Source organism: Syngnathus scovelli, chromosome 18 (assembly GCF_024217435.2).
Source record: "Syngnathus scovelli strain Florida chromosome 18, RoL_Ssco_1.2, whole genome shotgun sequence".
Lineage (NCBI taxonomy): Eukaryota > Metazoa > Chordata > Actinopteri > Syngnathiformes > Syngnathidae > Syngnathus > Syngnathus scovelli.
The window spans coordinates 7,415,320-7,431,812 of record NC_090864.1 but is presented as its reverse complement, the minus strand read 5'-3'; the positions used below and the strand labels follow the sequence as shown (position 1 = coordinate 7,431,812).

Here is a 16,493-nt window from a genome sequence, read left to right as displayed (position 1 = left end):
GCACGCACGCATCCGCGGCCGCTTGATTCCATTTGCTGACGATAATCCAAAACATGGCAGCGCCACTGACCTGTGACGACACGCGGTGGGTCCGAGCTGCAGAGCCACCATGATTGCAACGATGTAAGCGCTCGGGTCGGGTCGGCGCGCAGAAGCACAAAGGCTTCCGACTGAAGGAAGATTAGCGGCAGGAGCATAAACGTCTCTTTGTGCTGCTCTTTTTTGCTCTTAAACAGTTGTCATGGAGGAAAGGGAAGGCGAGGCGAGGGAAGGGAAGGGACGAACCCGCTCAACCCGGACACACGAGCCGCATCACACGCTGGTGAGCTCTGTGCCTTTGCATTCCCCAGGAATGAGAATGCTGCGATTGTGTGTGTGGAGGGGCAGGAGGGAATAAATGCGAACTCAGTGCGATTGGGCTCACGTGGATGACACTTAAGCTGCGAGAAATCAACAACTTATTGCTCTTTCACTCTCTCTTTCTCTCTCACCACTCGAGTGACCTACCTTGCACGGCGCATCTCGGAGTCGACGCTCCTCGCTCCCGCGCGCCGACATCATTTTCACGTCAAAACACTCAGGTGGGACAAGTCCGTGGGGGGCCGCATGGAGCTCGGATGGGTGAAAAAGGCCAAAAAGAAAAAACGGAATCCACGCCCTCCTCCTTCCTCATGTCCGGTAGAGGTGTGACTCTGAACAGGAACAGTGCACATGTGAGAACTCCAACATGGAATTCCAAAACATGACGACGACAGTGTGATTATGTATGTTAAGCGGGCTTTTTTTTTTTTTTAGGTTTTGATGACCTCACTTGGACACTTATAAGAAGTCAAGTATTCGCCAATGGGACTCGGGGCACCGTGAAACCACAAATTCTGTGATTTTATTTTCAACCACACGAAGCGTTTAGTATGCAGGCATGATATGTGAATAAGGGCATATTTCATTGGCTTAAAGTGTGCAGACATGATGCGTGAAGATGGGCAGATTTCGTTTCCATAAAGTGTGCAGACATGGTGCGTGAAGATGGGCAGATTATGTTGGCATAAAGTGTGCAGACATGATCCGTGAAGATGGGCAGATATCGTTGGCATTAAGCCATCTGGTAGGATGGGCAATTTGCAAATGCATGCCCGTGAGCATCCAAAGGCAGTACGAGCAAGAGGAGTGACATTTACGTCACGGTTAACCTTGCACAGTGCCGCTTTGTAGCGATGCCGATATTTGCGTGGTTATTTCAAATGGGACGGACGGATGGATGACATTTCTCCACCAAACTAACACAAATGGGAGGACGGCACGTCACGATGCTGTGCTTGATCCACATGGCGACAAAAAGCAACCTTTCCAAAACAAGGCTAGCGAGCATACCTTTTATGAATCCAGAGAACGAGGGCCAGGTGACGGTCTGCGGACGCAGAGCTTTCGGTCCATGTTCAGTCGGCGGTGGCTCCGGAGAGCAGAGCGTCGTCTGCCAGGCGCTCAGCCCGCCAGCGGAGCCCCTGCGGCGGCCGCGGCCCGCTGGAGCGGCTCGCTCCCTGCTCGGCTGGAGAAAAAGCGGAGGCTCGAGCAGCGAGAGACGCCCCTCGGCGGGCACGCATTCCTGACGGCGACCCGGCCAGAACGGAACCTCCGCTGTTCATTCATCTCCAGCCCTAACCGATCATTAAAAACGATAAGACGACAATGATAACAATTAAAACACGGAGCGAGACGAGTATTCCAGCAAGTTCCCAGTTGGCTGCGCGACCATCTGTGCAGAGCTGGACAACTGGCTTGATGAAGCCCCGCCTTTTACCCCGCCCCTCACTTGATGGCGGCCAATCGAGTGACCAGTTTAAATTTGGAAGTTGTACGACAAGCCAATCGGACGCCGTGTTACATAATAGTTGCTATTAAGAGCAGAAGGTACCACAACAACATTGACCCATGGCAACTTGCGACACTATTCGATGGTGCTCCCATGTCTACTGAGCTTGTGTTTGTATGACTTGATTTGTTGACTAGCTTATTGGTCAATGATCTGTTCTCATCCTCTTTGTTATAGTGTCACAAATTAGATGTAATGTGCTCAATGGTTGTTTTAAAGTGCTAAAGGAGCAAATGGAGACAGCCTGTGCATGTTGCCCAGCCATTACCAAGTGCAACTTTATTTTATATCGGTGACATGTAGGGCACAGCGGCCGTAAGGGACTCCAGGGAGCCAAAAACAAAAAAGGCTGTTGGTGGTGGGGTGTGGTACGGGTGCGGTGGAGGCAGGAGGAGGGGGTGCTGCACGCAGCTGATGTCGACCATAACAAAGGCTGACAGTGTTTCGTTTGCAGGCTCCTCAATAGACGGCGGGACAATAGGACCTCCTTTGACCCGCACGGCTGCCCTCAGTTTCAGGGGGGCTGGAGCACTATTGTCTAAAAAGGGACCCCGTTTTTAGACAATGGACAACTTAAAACCCTGTGAGCACCCCGCCAATGTTCAGCAAGTGATGCCAAACACGGCAAGGCTGCACAAAACAGTTTGCCCGCCATCATTAGGCCGTGTTGGGAGAGATCATAAGGTATGATTCACTTATCTTGCCCCCCCCCCCCCCCCCCCCCCCCCCAACCCTTAGCTGCAGTTTGATGTTTGGTGATAAGGCCGTGAGACTTTTGGCCTTTTTTTCTTATCGCTCACACTCTTAAGTTTGGAGCCAAAGTAGGAATGTAATGATCTCTCCAAACGCAGTCACGCGGCAGCTCGTTTCGGATGACTTTCCGGAGCTGAAAATAACAAGAAAGGAAAGCGCGCAATGGCGGCAACCTGGAGGGCGGGCTGGCCTCATTGTGCATTTTTCACCTACCTCTTATGAATCCAGAGACGGAGGGCCAGGCTTTTGTGCACTCGAGCTGAAGCCACATCACATATGGCGCCATCTTGGTGTCAAGGGACTGAAGGGAGGGCACGTTTTCAGCTTCCTTTCTTCGGGTTGATGATAAAGGCATCGTGCAGAACGCCATCCATGTTGGTGTTCATTTGTATTCCATGAAATATGTCGAGTATGGAAAGAAAAAGTATCTGTTCTTCCATCGTTCTGTTCTGGGGGAAGCGTGGCCCTGGAAAGAGCCCCACACACACATTTGAGCATGCATTTTATAAAATGCTTGAAAATACAGAATGATGAGGGTGTTGAAAACATGGACTTTGAAACACAATCCTGCAGTGTTGCCCGATTGGATCAGATTGGAAGGCGCCTGCACAGAGTCACAACGGAACAAGCACATCATGTGTGTGTGTGTGTGTGTGTTTTCTCTGAGTCAGACCTCTGGATGGTGCCAACTTGAATAATCTCTCGCCATCTGCCACCAACAGCCTCAGCCGCTCTGCTTTTTCTTTGGCGTTTTCGTTGCTCACACAGTGATGGCTGATGTGTACATTCAAAGATGTGTATTTTGTCACCTTTCTGCAGAATTCTTTCCCCCAACGAGATGTTGAGTCAAATCTTGTACTTCTGCTTGCCGGTCTTGCTGATGACACAGATATGCTGAAAGGAGAAAGAAAAAAAAAAGGGGGGGGGGAGTGATGTCATCCCACATTAGAAAAGCCCCAACCCACTTGGGAGGGGCGGGGTTCGCCTTTGACTGACGGTGACTCCCAAAAAACGCCACCTCTGAGGTGTCATTTACGGGAAAATGACATTGTTGACCGTCTCCTCGTCAATGTATGAGTTGATGCAGTTTTCAAGCCACGCATGCATGCACGCACGGATATGAATTTGGCGGAGTGTTTGTTTAGAAAAAGAGCAGATAAGGGAGGATGCTTGTGCTGGACTGATAATGAGGCCTGACATTCCACACTGGTAACCCTCCTGCGAAAAAGCCCCATGGCATATACTCCGCCCAGCAGAGGACGTAAGTGGTTATATGCTCAGGGCTTCCCTTTTTCGTGGACAGTAGTGGCAGTATTTGAGTGACACAGTTTTCCTCTTGCTCTTCATGTGATTTTTCCAGCATCAACATGACTTTATTTCCCTAATGTATATAGTGTAGGGGCCAAAATGCTTATTACAACCACTAGACGTCACTGTTGTCATTCAGAGGGGCCAAAGATTGCGACCAGGTATGCAATGACAACATTAAGGCGAGACCCGGTATTTAATGACTCGTTTGATTTAAACTACCACGGAGTTTATGGTTGTGGTCATCTTGTGGACATTTTAGTCAGACGCTGGAGTAACAAGCATGAGTCTGACGTCAGTCCTCCTCCCCTAACACCACAGGCCTCCACCCAGTGAAAACAAGAGAAAGCCTGACATCTAGCGGCAGAGACATGAATGACATGCATGACATAACCTCGGGTTTTGAAGCTGTCTGGTCTGCTTTGGCCTTTGCGCAGGGTCCCGACTATTACCTTTGCGAATAAAATAGATTAAAGTAATAATTGAAATTTCAGGATGTGTGACCTAAAGCAGTCAAGCTTCGAAGAACGCACCGTTAACAAGAGGATTGATTGAGTTGCGTTAACCCGGAAACTCCTCACTCGCCTCAGGCTAGTCCGCCCGGCCTGAACCTGAAGGGGGCGCTAAATTGCCAACTTCCCTCACAGCGATATGACAAATAGAAAGCCTCTTTCCGGCCAATTTTGTTTAGGGGCGGGGGTCGTAAATATTGCCAGTGGAGAACGCGAGAGCAATTTACCATTGCCCAAAGGAGAGGGAGGACTGCTTCTGAGGTAGAAGAAAAATGTCTTTATTTGAGGTTATTAAAAAATGTACATTGTGTGCTTGACAGCTTGCTCGAACAAGCTGACAAAACGTACATGTTTAGTCGAAGCTATATTTGAAGTGGAACAGTTCAGTTTGACAATATTGTCGTTCGTCTCTGTGTGCCCTGTGATTGGCTGGCAACCGGTTCAGGGTGCCCCCCGCCTACTGCCCAATAACCGCTGGGATAGGCTCCAGCCCACCCGCGACCCCCGTGGGGACAAAGCGGTACAGAAAATGGATGGAATATTGCGTTGGACATTTTCGCAAATGCAATTCACGTCCAGCGTCACTAGAGGGCGCCACAAATCCTCACTGAAGGCCATTTGGGCCACCTGTCTCAGGACTCTGAGAGGCTGATGATTTGCAAAAAGATGTCCGGTTTCAGTTGTCTCTCGTTGGGGGCCGTCTCCTTTGGGACGCTGGCGGGGCTGCGGTCGTCTTGCAAGTGCAGTCTACCACGGGGTGCAGGATGCGGGTCCAAGTGGCCTAAACAATGAAGTCATTCAATGCCAAAAACTACAACTCACACACAGACATGTCCAGCCATTTTTGTGCAGATCAGAAACTTTGCCATTTCATGAATGAATTGTGAGCACCTGTGATTTAAGCCGGTGCAGCTCATCTCGGGCTTTGCTAAGCTTCTTCTGCAGCTCGACGTATTTGTACTGGAGCTTCTCCCTGTCTCCTCGCTCCTTCAGGAAGTCCTCCTTGAACACCTCCGCCTGGACAAGGAAACAAGCGTGTTAAGGCACAAATACGCACACGTGAATGCAATCTGATGATGACAAAAGCTAACCTGATGTTTCCAGAGGTCCTCTGCAGATCCACGACTCTCCTCGAATGTCTGAAACGGATGGAGTCTCTCCTCAAGAGCCTTTGGGGGGCAAGCAAAGCAACCATGATTCCAGGAGTCATTTTACAAATAAAAAGAAAATCATGGCAAAGCACGTTTTGAAATGAAAACTTTGGACTCACTTTATTGAGCCGGCTGATCTCCTCCAGCTGTTGCTGACCCTTTTTTGTCAGAACGTGGTTGTGCGCCCGCAGTTCTTCGGCTTCCGTCACAGCTTTGTGGAGTTCAGAGTTGACAGGCTATAATAAATTAAAAATAGATATTTTAAAATTTATATTGTTGAATTGTTGAATAAAAGACTCCGTCATCTACATTTGTAATTATGTTAAGGCTTTGTGTATATAACACGACAAAAATAAATGCAGATAAGATGCAGGTCTTATTTTTGTCCACTAGAGAGCGCCATCCTCACGTTCTATTGAATTGAGTGGCTTCACGTGAGCCACACTGCGTCAGTTGAGTTTTAAAGCGTTTAATTTGGGAGCATTTGTTCGAAAAAGCAAGTGAATGTGCACACGACACAGAAATTCATATATTTACCTGAAGTTTTTCTCTCTTGCATGGTTTTGTTTGATATGTCTCTTTCACAACGTCGCTGTGATCTCGTCGCGATACCCGGAGACTCAGAAGCTGTCAAAAATCAAATTGATAATAATGATCTTTGTTTAATAATGCTCAAACATCATTCAACCATCCTGTTAAAACATTTAATCATAACAAATTGGGATTGAATTTATTCAAATGGCTTTGCTTAAATAAATAAAAAGCGCTTACACAATACATCTTGATGTGTATATAAATCGTAATAATAAATAAAGAAAATGAAGTGAGCTAAGATTGTTTATGCTTAAATGACTTGCTATTTGCTAAAAAACGATTTACCTTCTGTTGGTAGAAGGCCACCATGATGTTGTACTCTTTTGCCCATTTCTCATTGATGGTCAGCAGCTGAGGGGAAAACAAACAAGGAGATCCTCATCAACCCCGAGGCACTACTTTTTCCACCAATATCATTCAAGAAAGAAATCGTATTAGATTATAATATAACGATTATATTCAAACGGGAATAAGTGCCGTGAAAATGAGAAAATATTTGAATCATCACTATCATATACAAATTACAAATAAAAAATTAAAATGCAAAATAAAATTATTGTGCAGTTTCTGACGGAACCACAGCACACGATCTTTTTCCTCACCTCTTGCCGCTGCTTCTCCAGAATGGAAATCTGCGCTTGCATGTTGGATGGAGTCCTGGTTCGACAAAAGAACAAGAATATATTTGACTGCAGAAGGAAGCGTTGAAATGTGACTTAATGAACCCTAGGACTTCCTCTTTTCACACTCTTGAGGGTTGCCTTTGAGAGGCTTTACGGGAAAAGCGCCACACACAAAAAGCACGTTGACATCATGTATGACATGACTCACAGCATTTGGGGTTTGGAAACGGAATCCTCCTTATCGGACAAATCAATTTGATTTGTTCGTCTTAAAATTTCATGATATCGATGTATAAATCAAGTAGTGTTTGACATTGAGATTGAAAAAAAAAAAAACAGTTCGTGGATGTTCAATAAATCCAGTGTGGCACCGCGATAGAAAAGAAAGATTTGATAAGAAAAGGAAATGCTCACCAATAATGACGATCTCACGTGCACACACACCTTTTGCCTTATAAACGGAGGAAAACGTGCATGCGCGCGCACGTATGCGCGCACACGCTGTTGACCCACTTTGTGGAGGAAAGTACAAAGAGCCAGTCATAAACGTCACTTTTATGGCACCAATCGAATCGTGACGCAGATAGAAACTCTCCACTGCAGAAAAAAAATGCTCCTCCAAGGGGTTTTATTGGTTCGTCAAATAAGAATTTTTTTTTCACTTTCAACTCTACAAGTCATCCTGCTACAAATCAAACATGTGATTTTGGTCATGTCTGTGACTTCCCGAGTGTCGCGCTTCTACGTTTCCCGGCTAGAGAACACATTGTGCTCTTGAATTTTGACAAAATCACACGAGCTCGTCATCTTTCGCAATCTTGTGCTGTAAGACGCTGTGTGAGTCACCGAGCCCCGTCCATTCATTCCAGGAAGGCAGCTAAGAGCGTCGGGGGGAAACCCGCAGCGGGCTGACAATCGACAAGAAGAAAGCCAAAATGTTGGGTCGCTGATACTGTAGGGCACAGGTGTCAAACTTAAGGCCCGGGGGCCAGATACGGCCCACCACATCATTTAATGTGGCCTTAATATATTAATATTAATATCTTTTTTTTTTAAATATTTGACCAGTTTTTATTTGTCTGATTTGAAAACGAGTTATTTGTCAGTTTGTTTGTAGCTTTTACTGTATATAATATGAGGTGCTCATACATTTATTTGGGTTGACAGTCATAATGGCCCTCCGAAAGAAGCTATGACTACAATGCGGCCCGCGAAAAAAATTTGTTTGCCCGAGGCACTTTTTCAACCAATATCATTGTGTGTGTGTGTGACAAAAAAAAGTAAACCGCTCGAGGCCTCTTGTCGAAAGAAGTTACAGAAGACATTTTTTTTTTCAATTAATTACAATATTTATTCATATATTATCTTCCTCATGGATTAACACATAGTTCAGGACAAATGAATGTGAACTCCAGCACATCACTTTACACAATCTACATTTGTACCATATCATCTAGCGTCAACGAAGGCTTATTGATCGCTTACAATGGCAAATCATGAGGATTCGATCAAAACGGACCACTTGGAGACACGGTCAACAAGACATCCAAACGGCAGCGGCGGGTCGTTGCAGCCGGAGGCCCCCCGGGCCAAAGACAGAGCGAGGTTAAATACGGAAGCCCAGCGTGGGGAGGGGAACATGCAGCGGCGTTATATGACACTCAGGCAGAAGCGGCGTAGAAAGCGGAAGAACATCCAGGACGAGAAGAAGAAGAAGAAGACAGAGCGTAGAGGCGGGGTCGGCATGCTGGCGGCACAGAGACGCGCGTTTTCGTACACCAAAGCCCTAAGACGACAATCATACGCTGGACATCACGCCAGAGCTACTTACAAAGCCAAACAAACACTTGACGAGCCATACGCAGAGACATGGAGATACAGAGCGATAGATAGATAGATAGATAGATAGATAGATAGATTGATATTAAGGTTCCAAAACAGACAAACAGAGGCACTACGTAAGCAGGCCAAGGCAAGAAAGCGCATGCACGCACGTGCAGAGGAAGCCGGACCGGAAGCAACGAACCGCCTGGCCGTTAGCGCTTGGCCGCTAGCACTTGGTCGCTAGCACTTGGTCGCTAGCACTTGGTCGCCAGCCATTAGCGCTCCATTCGTCGTCACCCAAGCCTCAGAAACATCACACAAATGCAAATACGACAGAAAAAGCACCAACGAAAATATTTGTAATTGCCTGCAAACGCCACAAGATGGCAGCAAAGCAAGACCAGTTCACCCTGACCAAACGACGACGTGTTTGACTTTGGAGGCAGTTGAGGCGACCTCTTCTGGGGTATTCCGCCCGCCATATTCAAAATAAATCATCAATTAATACATTTGTAAGACGAATCACGCAACACAAACACGGGCTGTTGTGCGTGTGCTTTGTGCTCGTAGGTTAAAGTGCACAAGAGCAAAACGTGTCAGGCGCTATATTGAACAGACAATACCAGCAAAGTTGGACGAGAAGGCAGCAAAAGGACGCCACAACACAGGCAAAGGTCACGGCGCCACATAGGACAACACAAAGTCCTTCCGGCTCACTAAAGTCACCACGACGGGCAAGAACGCAAGAACTTATACATTCAAGTTGACATGCTAGATTTGGGAGGGGGCAAAGTTTAGAGCTCAAAGATGGGCCTGCTTGCAAAAATTGAATCAAATGTGTCTTTAGTGCTTTATTTATAATTCAGTCAATTCGTGTGGTTATTGAATGACTAAAATAAAAACACAGCAAATTGTTTTTTGTCACAATCGTATCAGATAAATGAACTTTGCCCAGCCTAAAAATAGCAGTCAACGTCACAAACCTTCTCAGCTTTGACGTACTAGCTACACGTTTGCACTATTTACACTTTACTGAGTAAGAGCAAAAAGGGATTGTGGAGCTAATTGTGCTTTTCTTATGACCAGTCACATGATCAATATTGCTGTAGAATGAATTAAGGGCGACCCCCCCCCCTCCCCACATGACCTATTGGCATGCATTTGTTTCACATCTGGCATCAACACTTTTTGAGTCACCGCCCCTTCATTAGCATAGGCAAATTAGCCATGGTGCTAGCGCTCGGCCTCGATGACCACGGGAGGGGAGCAAAGCCCAGCGCTTTGTTTCAAGAGGACAAATTCCATTTATACTACAGAGGACTTTGTCGTACCAATGTCAAAACGATTAGAAAAATAATGCTAATATGACATATTGCACACGATCACATATTAGCACAGTTAAAGTCACAGCAAATCTATAGCATTTGTTGATTGGGACAAGACTGGCGGACAGAAGCACTTGTACAAAGCTTTGGACCGCATCAGTCCGCAGCAAAGCTAGATACAGATAGACGTGTGTGTATGTACATATCTATATTTATATATCGAATATTGCGCTTGTTGTTGTGTTGCTAAGTAATCCATTTCCTCGTATGCATCCAAGTGCAAATTTGGAGCGGCTCTGCTTTTCCGCATTTCCGTTAGGCTGCTGATTGTGATTCATATTTGATGTTAGCAAGAAGCTAGCGGGCTTTTGTTTTCTGCATTTTGGAATTTAATAAGTGAAATTGTCTTTAGTGCACCAGTTGGACCGTAAACCTTAATTGGGAGGGACAGACTGCTTGCAAAACATTTGCTTGATCTACATTTTAAAATATGTGGGAGGGGAAAAATTCGGCTGGAAATTGGGTCTAGAGCATCCGCGCGCCATTTTGAAACGGCAAATGGAATCTAAGGTTAGCTTTGAAAGGAGGTAAAGCGCAGCGGCGAGTTACAGCGAGGATGGCCTTTAGAGATCCTGGCCCAGACGTTCGATTTCCTCAATGAGGAAGTCGATGTCCTGGAAGGTGGCGGCCGGGTTGGAGATGACCATACGGAAGAAGTTGACCTTATCCCCCTGCGGCTGGTAGCTTACCATGGTGGTCCCGTACTCCATCATGCGCGCCTTGATCACCGGTGCCACCTGCGGTGTGCGCGCAAACGGTCACAAAGTCAAGGTCATTTCAGAAAACGACCCGTTGCTAACACCAGCTAACGTTTCAGACTCTTAATAAAACAGAAATAAAGCAAAGCGGCCTCTGTTCCCGACTGGCTACATTCGTGAGAATGTGTCGAAAAGGCGTCGAGTAGCGCTACATTAGCATTAGCGGGGTTAGCGCATTACTGCCATACACTTCACCTTGTGCAAGCGTTTCTTCTTCTCCTCTTTGTCGTCCAGGCAGCGCATGCCGGGCGGCAGATACCAGAAGCAGACGTTGGTGTGCTGAGGCTGCGTGGGCAACACACAAACAAACGCATGACTTGGGAAGAAGTCTAACCCAATTGAGATTGCGTTTCCACTTAGTCACGCCGGCCAACGAAATGACTTGTACTTACTTTTCCGTCAAAGACCATCTGGTATCCTTCCCTGTCCTTAATCTTGTTGTACAGGTACTCGGACAGCTCCAGACACTTGTCGATCTGCTCCTCAAACCCGATGGTGCCCTGTGAAGGGCGGTGCGATCGGTTATATGGCAAGGCGTCGCCACCGCGGTCCTCACCTTGGCCCTCCACATGAGCCACAGCTTGAAGATGTCCACGTGACGTCCGCACTGCAGCGCCTTGTCTCCGGTATCATAGGACAGGTCGTAGTGCTTGTCCTGCTGGAACAGGTAGCAGGCGTGCATCTGGTTGCAGTTCTGCATCAAGCCCTGCCACAGGGGGAGAACGGTACTTTGGTGATTTTTTTTTTCCCATTGTCAATTTGAAAGCAGGTAAGTAGTGTGGGGGCTTCAAACTTGCCTCCTCGCGCACCAACAGGGCAGAACATTGCAGTGGCACCGACATCATCTTATGAGGGTTCCAAGTCACCGAATTGGCTCTGCAGCAACAACATTATGTCGGGTTAGCCAGGAATTGGGTCACGTGACTCGACACAAGCCCTTTGCAGACTCGGGACTTCCCTACAACCCCGCCGCCTTTTGGTTGTCATGTCGTTGAGGATCGCCATGGCTACAAAAGAGGCCACCTTGGAGACCTTGTGAAGCAGACTTGCCTCTCAACGCCATCCAGCTTCCAGCGGTGCCTCCTGGACATGAGCAGACTTCCTCCCCACGCACCCTAATGTGACAAACGCAATAAATCAAGCCTTCGTCATCCTGCGCTTACTGACCACACAAAATAACGGCTGGAGCTATCCTGATTGGGACTTTGCCGTCCGGACTAAATTTTCTTTAGGGGGTAGAAAAAGATGATGCAAAGGAGGAGGAGGTCAATAATGGCGGGGGGTGATTTCTAACTCGCGTTCACATTTTGTCAAAGCAATTGGCATTCGTCAGAGCCACGAGCGACTCACGTCCACATGCATCCAGATGTTGTACTTCCTGCAGACGTCGGAAATGGCGATGAGCGGGTCGAAGGCGCCGTAGACCGTGGTGCCCGCCGTGGCGCTCACGAAGAATGGCACAAAACCCTGTGCAAAATCAGACCGTTAGGGTTTGCTTGGACGGCGACCGATCCCACGGCAGCCGAGGCGTCACCTTCTCTTTGGCCTCCAGGATTCGCCGCTCCAGGTCGGCAGGGATCATTTTGCCGCTGAAAAAAAAAAAAAAAATCAAATTGCTCATCATGTTGAGGCATGACATCATCGTGGTTGTTTTCAGTCCACGTAAAGTGGCAGCATGAATACGTTCGGTACCTTTGGTCGACCTTGATGCAGATGACGCTTTCGGTGCCGATGCCAAGAGCCGCTGCTCCTTTCTTGATGGAGAAATGACTCTACGGAAGACGAAAACGTGGAATGTGACGCCACTGCCACGATTTACATCCTGATGGGCACGCTTGAAAACGCGGAAGCCCGAAGAAAACACAAAGTCGTCCTTTTTGGGAAGGCTCGGTAACTACATTAGCGGCATAATAATGATAAATACAGATTTAATATGATTGTTACATGTTCGGAGGTGAAGGCCACCAGCCTGGGAACGGATGACATTCCTTTCTCCTTGACTTCAGGGAACATCTTGAAACGAGCCAGCAGCATGGCGTACATGTTGGAAATGGCGCCACCTAGCGGACATAGTAAACATCGCAACCGACGAGCTTTAGCGTTGAAATCAAGTCGAGAATCCAAAAATGAGCGTCGGCATTAAAAAAAAAAACACGGTATTTACATTTTGAAATGAAAATTTTCATTTCGACACACTCCTACCAACACAAACCATATTTTCATTTTTAGATCATGTTAACGTTTCTATTCCAATATCCCCATTTGAAAACAAATAAAATATATAAGTGTGCAGCATATCAATATTTGTATAGAGCATATATCAACGTAGTCAAATCCAATCCTGCAAATAATCATAAAAGAAATTCAAGCATGCTGAGGAGGCTCCCCAATTGGTTCACGTTAATTGGCTGCCCTACTTTCTTTTTTTCTTTTTTATATGCAAATGACGCTGTCGGTGCGCGCGCGTGCGTGCGTATGTGCGGGTTCGTGCGCAGCGCACCAGGCGAGAAGATGCCGTCGCCTCGGCCCTCGTGCCAGCCGATGATCTCGCGCATCTTCTTGAGCGTCACGTACTCCAGCAGCACGAACACCGGAGCCACCTCGTACGTGAACCTGCGTGGTGACGTCAGAGGCACGCGCGTCACACTCCCACAATCTGACGGACACTTCATTTGGGATACAAAAACGCCATCAAACGTCGAAGAACACGCTCTAAATTTGTGATCATTTATAACAGGGTGAAAATATTAGTAACAGCTCTTTATGCAATTTTGGAAGCTGCACGTGAACACCACGTGAAGCAGAATGCATCTTTTAAAAATATCCGGGATACATTGTGCAAGTGTACCTAATTAAAATATCAAATTCCTTTATTTGACTTTACAAGCTCCTTTTTTTTAATGGATGGAAACAAAAATGTAGCCTGCGGCGAGGAATCATTTCCCACGGACAAAAACTAGAATTAATTCGATTCCAAAAAACAAAAATTAAAAATGTAAGAAGCATCAATCGTAAATGCATTTCATTGAGTGAGCTTTAACATTTCTATCGGTCGCATAAAAAGTACATTTCCAGTCATGTCTGACCGTAGAGGTTATAATTAATTGCCCGCAGGCTTTTTTAAGTCACTGTTGGCCCAGCGGCATGGGGCTTTATCAGCCCAAAAGCAGACACATGCACGCTAAATGGAGCCGCTGGATTTAATTTCACAGCCAATTTTCTCCCTCTCTTGTTCCCATGGGGATGCAAGGAGGGAGGGGCGGGGCGGAGCACAAAATAGAAAAAGAGTGAATGGGTGAGGGGGGCTAATTCTCCTCTTTTTGTTCATTTGACAGCAAAAAAAAAAAGGGCAAAAGAGCCACGCGCGCATGCTGTACAGGAAATGAGAATGATGATGATGATGACGAGGAGGAGGAACCGCTTAAACTCACATGTTGGTATTGGCAGTGGACGTCAGCCAATCAGCAGCCAGGCCCACCATGTCCAAGCCAGTGGAGAGCTGGTTGAAGTACCTGGGGTGGGCTGACGGAGGTAAAAAGCTTGACACACGCATCTCACAGGAAATGAACGGCAAAATCAATTATCAATCATGTGCGTTACAATCCAAACGATACATTTTGTTGTCATTTGGTTTGTTGCAGCGGAAAAACATTTCCCATGGAACGTTATTTTTATCTATCGATCGATTTATCTATATATATTATGCTTTATTTTGTGGATTTGCAGCAACTGAATGATTTTTTTAAGGTGGTTATAATTCTGAAATATTGTCAAGCTATTTTTTAGATCTGGAGCTACAACGCATTAAATGCTTTTTTGAAAGCAAATCAATGTGTACTCTAGGTTTTAATTATATTATTTTACGCACGTCGAGTACACAAAAAGCGGTCGTTTGCGTGTTATTTTTCTTTTTCCAGGACGTGCTTTAATTGGGCCGACAGCTGCGCGTGACTGCGTAATCTGCAGATGATTATCATTGGATCTTCAGAGGGATGTGGAGGAGGTCCATTTAATATTTCAGTCCTCCCCCCAAAAAATTTCTTTTCCTTTTTTTTTTTTTTTTTTTTTGGTGCGGGCGAGCTCACCTGTCTTGATGGCGTACTTGAGGGTGGCGCGGCAGCTGATCAAGATGTCGTCCAGCGTGCTGGGCTCGTGCTGCAGCTCCCAGTTGTTCATCTGCAGCAGCTCACTAGGGTAGTGGAAGTCGATCACTTTGGTGTCGCGGTTGAACGACTCCACGATGTAGGCCAGCAGGATGTCCACCACCTCCTGCAGGAAGCTCAGGGTCCTGGCGTCTCCGTCCATAGCCGGGAGGAGGTCTGATGAACAAAAAGGAGAGGGATTTTTCCCCCCCTCAAATATCTACCGTATTTCTAAACGTTGATCGTTGTTATTATTTTATTTTTTTGCAGCAGAATAAAAAATAAATCAAGGTGACCTCTCTGCAGCAGCAATCGTCGAATCCAGGGTGCATTTAATTTATCTCATGCTAAAAGGAATGATCTAAATCATAAATGTCATGTGTTGAAATGCAAGGTCGATTATATAATCAGCGCACAGCTATTTTACCATAAATATGGCCAGAAGAGGCCTAAGAAAATTAATCGTGCTTCTGTTTCAAATCTTCGGGCTCCTCGTTAATGACTGAGAATGCAGATTTTTGTTGGTTTAGGAGGTGCGTTCACGTGCGGCGCACCTGTTGAGTAGAGGTCGGCGAAGCCTTGCACGGCGGCTTTGGCGCAGTCGCAGCTTTTGTTGCATCCGCAGCTGCCCTCCGCCGCGAGAGGCGGCTGCTTGGCGGCGGGGGGCTCGGCTGCACCTTTGTCCCCCTCGTTCACGTTCAGGAGCGCTTCAACGCATGCACACAATCGGCACAATTCGACTCAAGACAAAAAAAAAAATCGTGCAGAAAAATAACCATTGAGCTGGACATACCACATAATTTGGATCCGAGCCCTCCGGAGATCTTCTGGGCCGCCGCCTGGCACCAAGCCCGGGCTACAAAAGATAAGAGGACGCGCAACTTGAAAAAAGGCACAAAAATGTCACCCGACTGAATGTGACGTAAGGCGACGATGAGAATAACATTCCTAATTAAAAAGGCGATGCGAGGCCTGCGTGAATGAATGCGCGATGCACTCACGAGTGTTGGGACTCTGGCTGCCCGAATTGTCCCCCGCACCGAGGGACCAAAAGCCCGGGGACGCCATGGCTCAGGAGCACGCCGAGTGTGGCGTGCTGGTGGTGCGCGACGTCGGCGGACGCGCGCACATCCACGCACACGCGAGGAGAATCAAAAAAGAAAGGGGGGGGGGGGGGCTATCACGACGCTTCTTCCCTAAACAATTTAAATGATCTCACACATACACATTCCTTGGGAAATGGGTTGTCCAGGAAGAAAAAAAATCGTTACATCCTTAAAAAAAGATTACAAAACCAGCATGCGCGTGGAGGTGCAGGAATGACATCCATTCTCTCGCCACCCGAGGAAAGAAAAAAAAAAACCGCATTCACGAGCAGGTCATGCCGAGCTGCGAGGCGTCGTGACTCGCACACGGCTGCTCCACTTTGCCCTCCAAACGCGCACCGAATGCCAACCGAGACGTCTGCCTGGGGGGGGGTGGCAGCCCATAGGGCGCCGGGGAGCGGACCCTGCCCCCCAACGCCAGAGAGAGGAGAGGAGGCTTTTTCTCTCGCTGCAGCGTCACAGCTATT

At 47.1% G+C, this 16,493-nt stretch overlaps 2 protein-coding genes across 3 annotated transcripts; both read right to left on the bottom strand.

The window, feature by feature from the left end:
- Window positions 1-4,705: 4,705 nt before the first annotated feature.
- On the bottom strand, window positions 4,706-7,789 carry LOC125985804 (TNFAIP3-interacting protein 3). 2 transcript variants are annotated; one of them, XM_049748952.2, is made up of 8 exons: window positions 7,226-7,789; window positions 6,791-6,845; window positions 6,474-6,539; window positions 6,132-6,221; window positions 5,714-5,830; window positions 5,535-5,612; window positions 5,335-5,460; window positions 4,706-5,224 (listed from the first exon to the last, which is right to left on the bottom strand). In XM_049748952.2, the coding sequence occupies exons 2-8, from the start codon at window positions 6,830-6,832 to the stop codon at window positions 5,120-5,122; spliced, it is 624 nt and encodes a 207-aa protein (XP_049604909.1). In that variant the 5' UTR covers window positions 6,833-6,845; window positions 7,226-7,789; the 3' UTR covers window positions 4,706-5,119. The 2 variants fall into 2 exon arrangements, with proteins under 2 accessions (XP_049604909.1, XP_049604908.1); XM_049748951.2 differs by lacking the exon at window positions 7,226-7,789 and having other exon boundaries at window positions 6,791-7,114.
- A 346-nt stretch (window positions 7,790-8,135) lies between these two features.
- On the bottom strand, window positions 8,136-16,393 carry gad2 (glutamate decarboxylase 2). The gene is made up of 16 exons (XM_049748926.2): window positions 15,922-16,393; window positions 15,714-15,776; window positions 15,475-15,627; window positions 14,864-15,097; window positions 14,210-14,300; window positions 13,279-13,391; window positions 12,723-12,838; window positions 12,471-12,550; window positions 12,313-12,367; window positions 12,129-12,245; window positions 11,829-11,893; window positions 11,576-11,654; window positions 11,335-11,484; window positions 11,171-11,278; window positions 10,974-11,063; window positions 8,136-10,757 (listed from the first exon to the last, which is right to left on the bottom strand). The coding sequence occupies exons 1-16, from the start codon at window positions 15,986-15,988 to the stop codon at window positions 10,584-10,586; spliced, it is 1,755 nt and encodes a 584-aa protein (XP_049604883.1). The 5' UTR covers window positions 15,989-16,393; the 3' UTR covers window positions 8,136-10,583.
- Window positions 16,394-16,493: the final 100 nt, after the last annotated feature.

Bases quoted from the DNA above. Each gene is read 5' to 3' on its own strand.
- gad2 (XM_049748926.2), bottom strand. From the start codon at position 15,988: ATGGCGTCCCCGGGCTTTTGGTCCCTCGGTGCGGGGGACAATTCGGGC. The intron at 13,392-14,209 runs GTGAGTTTAAGC...GTCACCACGCAG, and splicing joins TCCACTGCCAATACCAACAT to GTTCACGTACGAGGTGGCTC. The intron at 12,551-12,722 runs GTAACAATCATA...CGTCTTCCGTAG, and splicing joins TGGCCTTCACCTCCGAACAT to AGTCATTTCTCCATCAAGAA.
- LOC125985804 (XM_049748952.2), bottom strand. From the start codon at position 6,832: ATGCAAGCGCAGATTTCCATTCTGGAGAAGCAGCGGCAAGAG. The intron at 6,540-6,790 runs GTGAGGAAAAAG...TTTTCCCCTCAG, and splicing joins TGGAGAAGCAGCGGCAAGAG to CTGCTGACCATCAATGAGAA. The intron at 5,831-6,131 runs GTAAATATATGA...AATTTATTATAG, and splicing joins GCAAGAGAGAAAAACTTCAG to CCTGTCAACTCTGAACTCCA.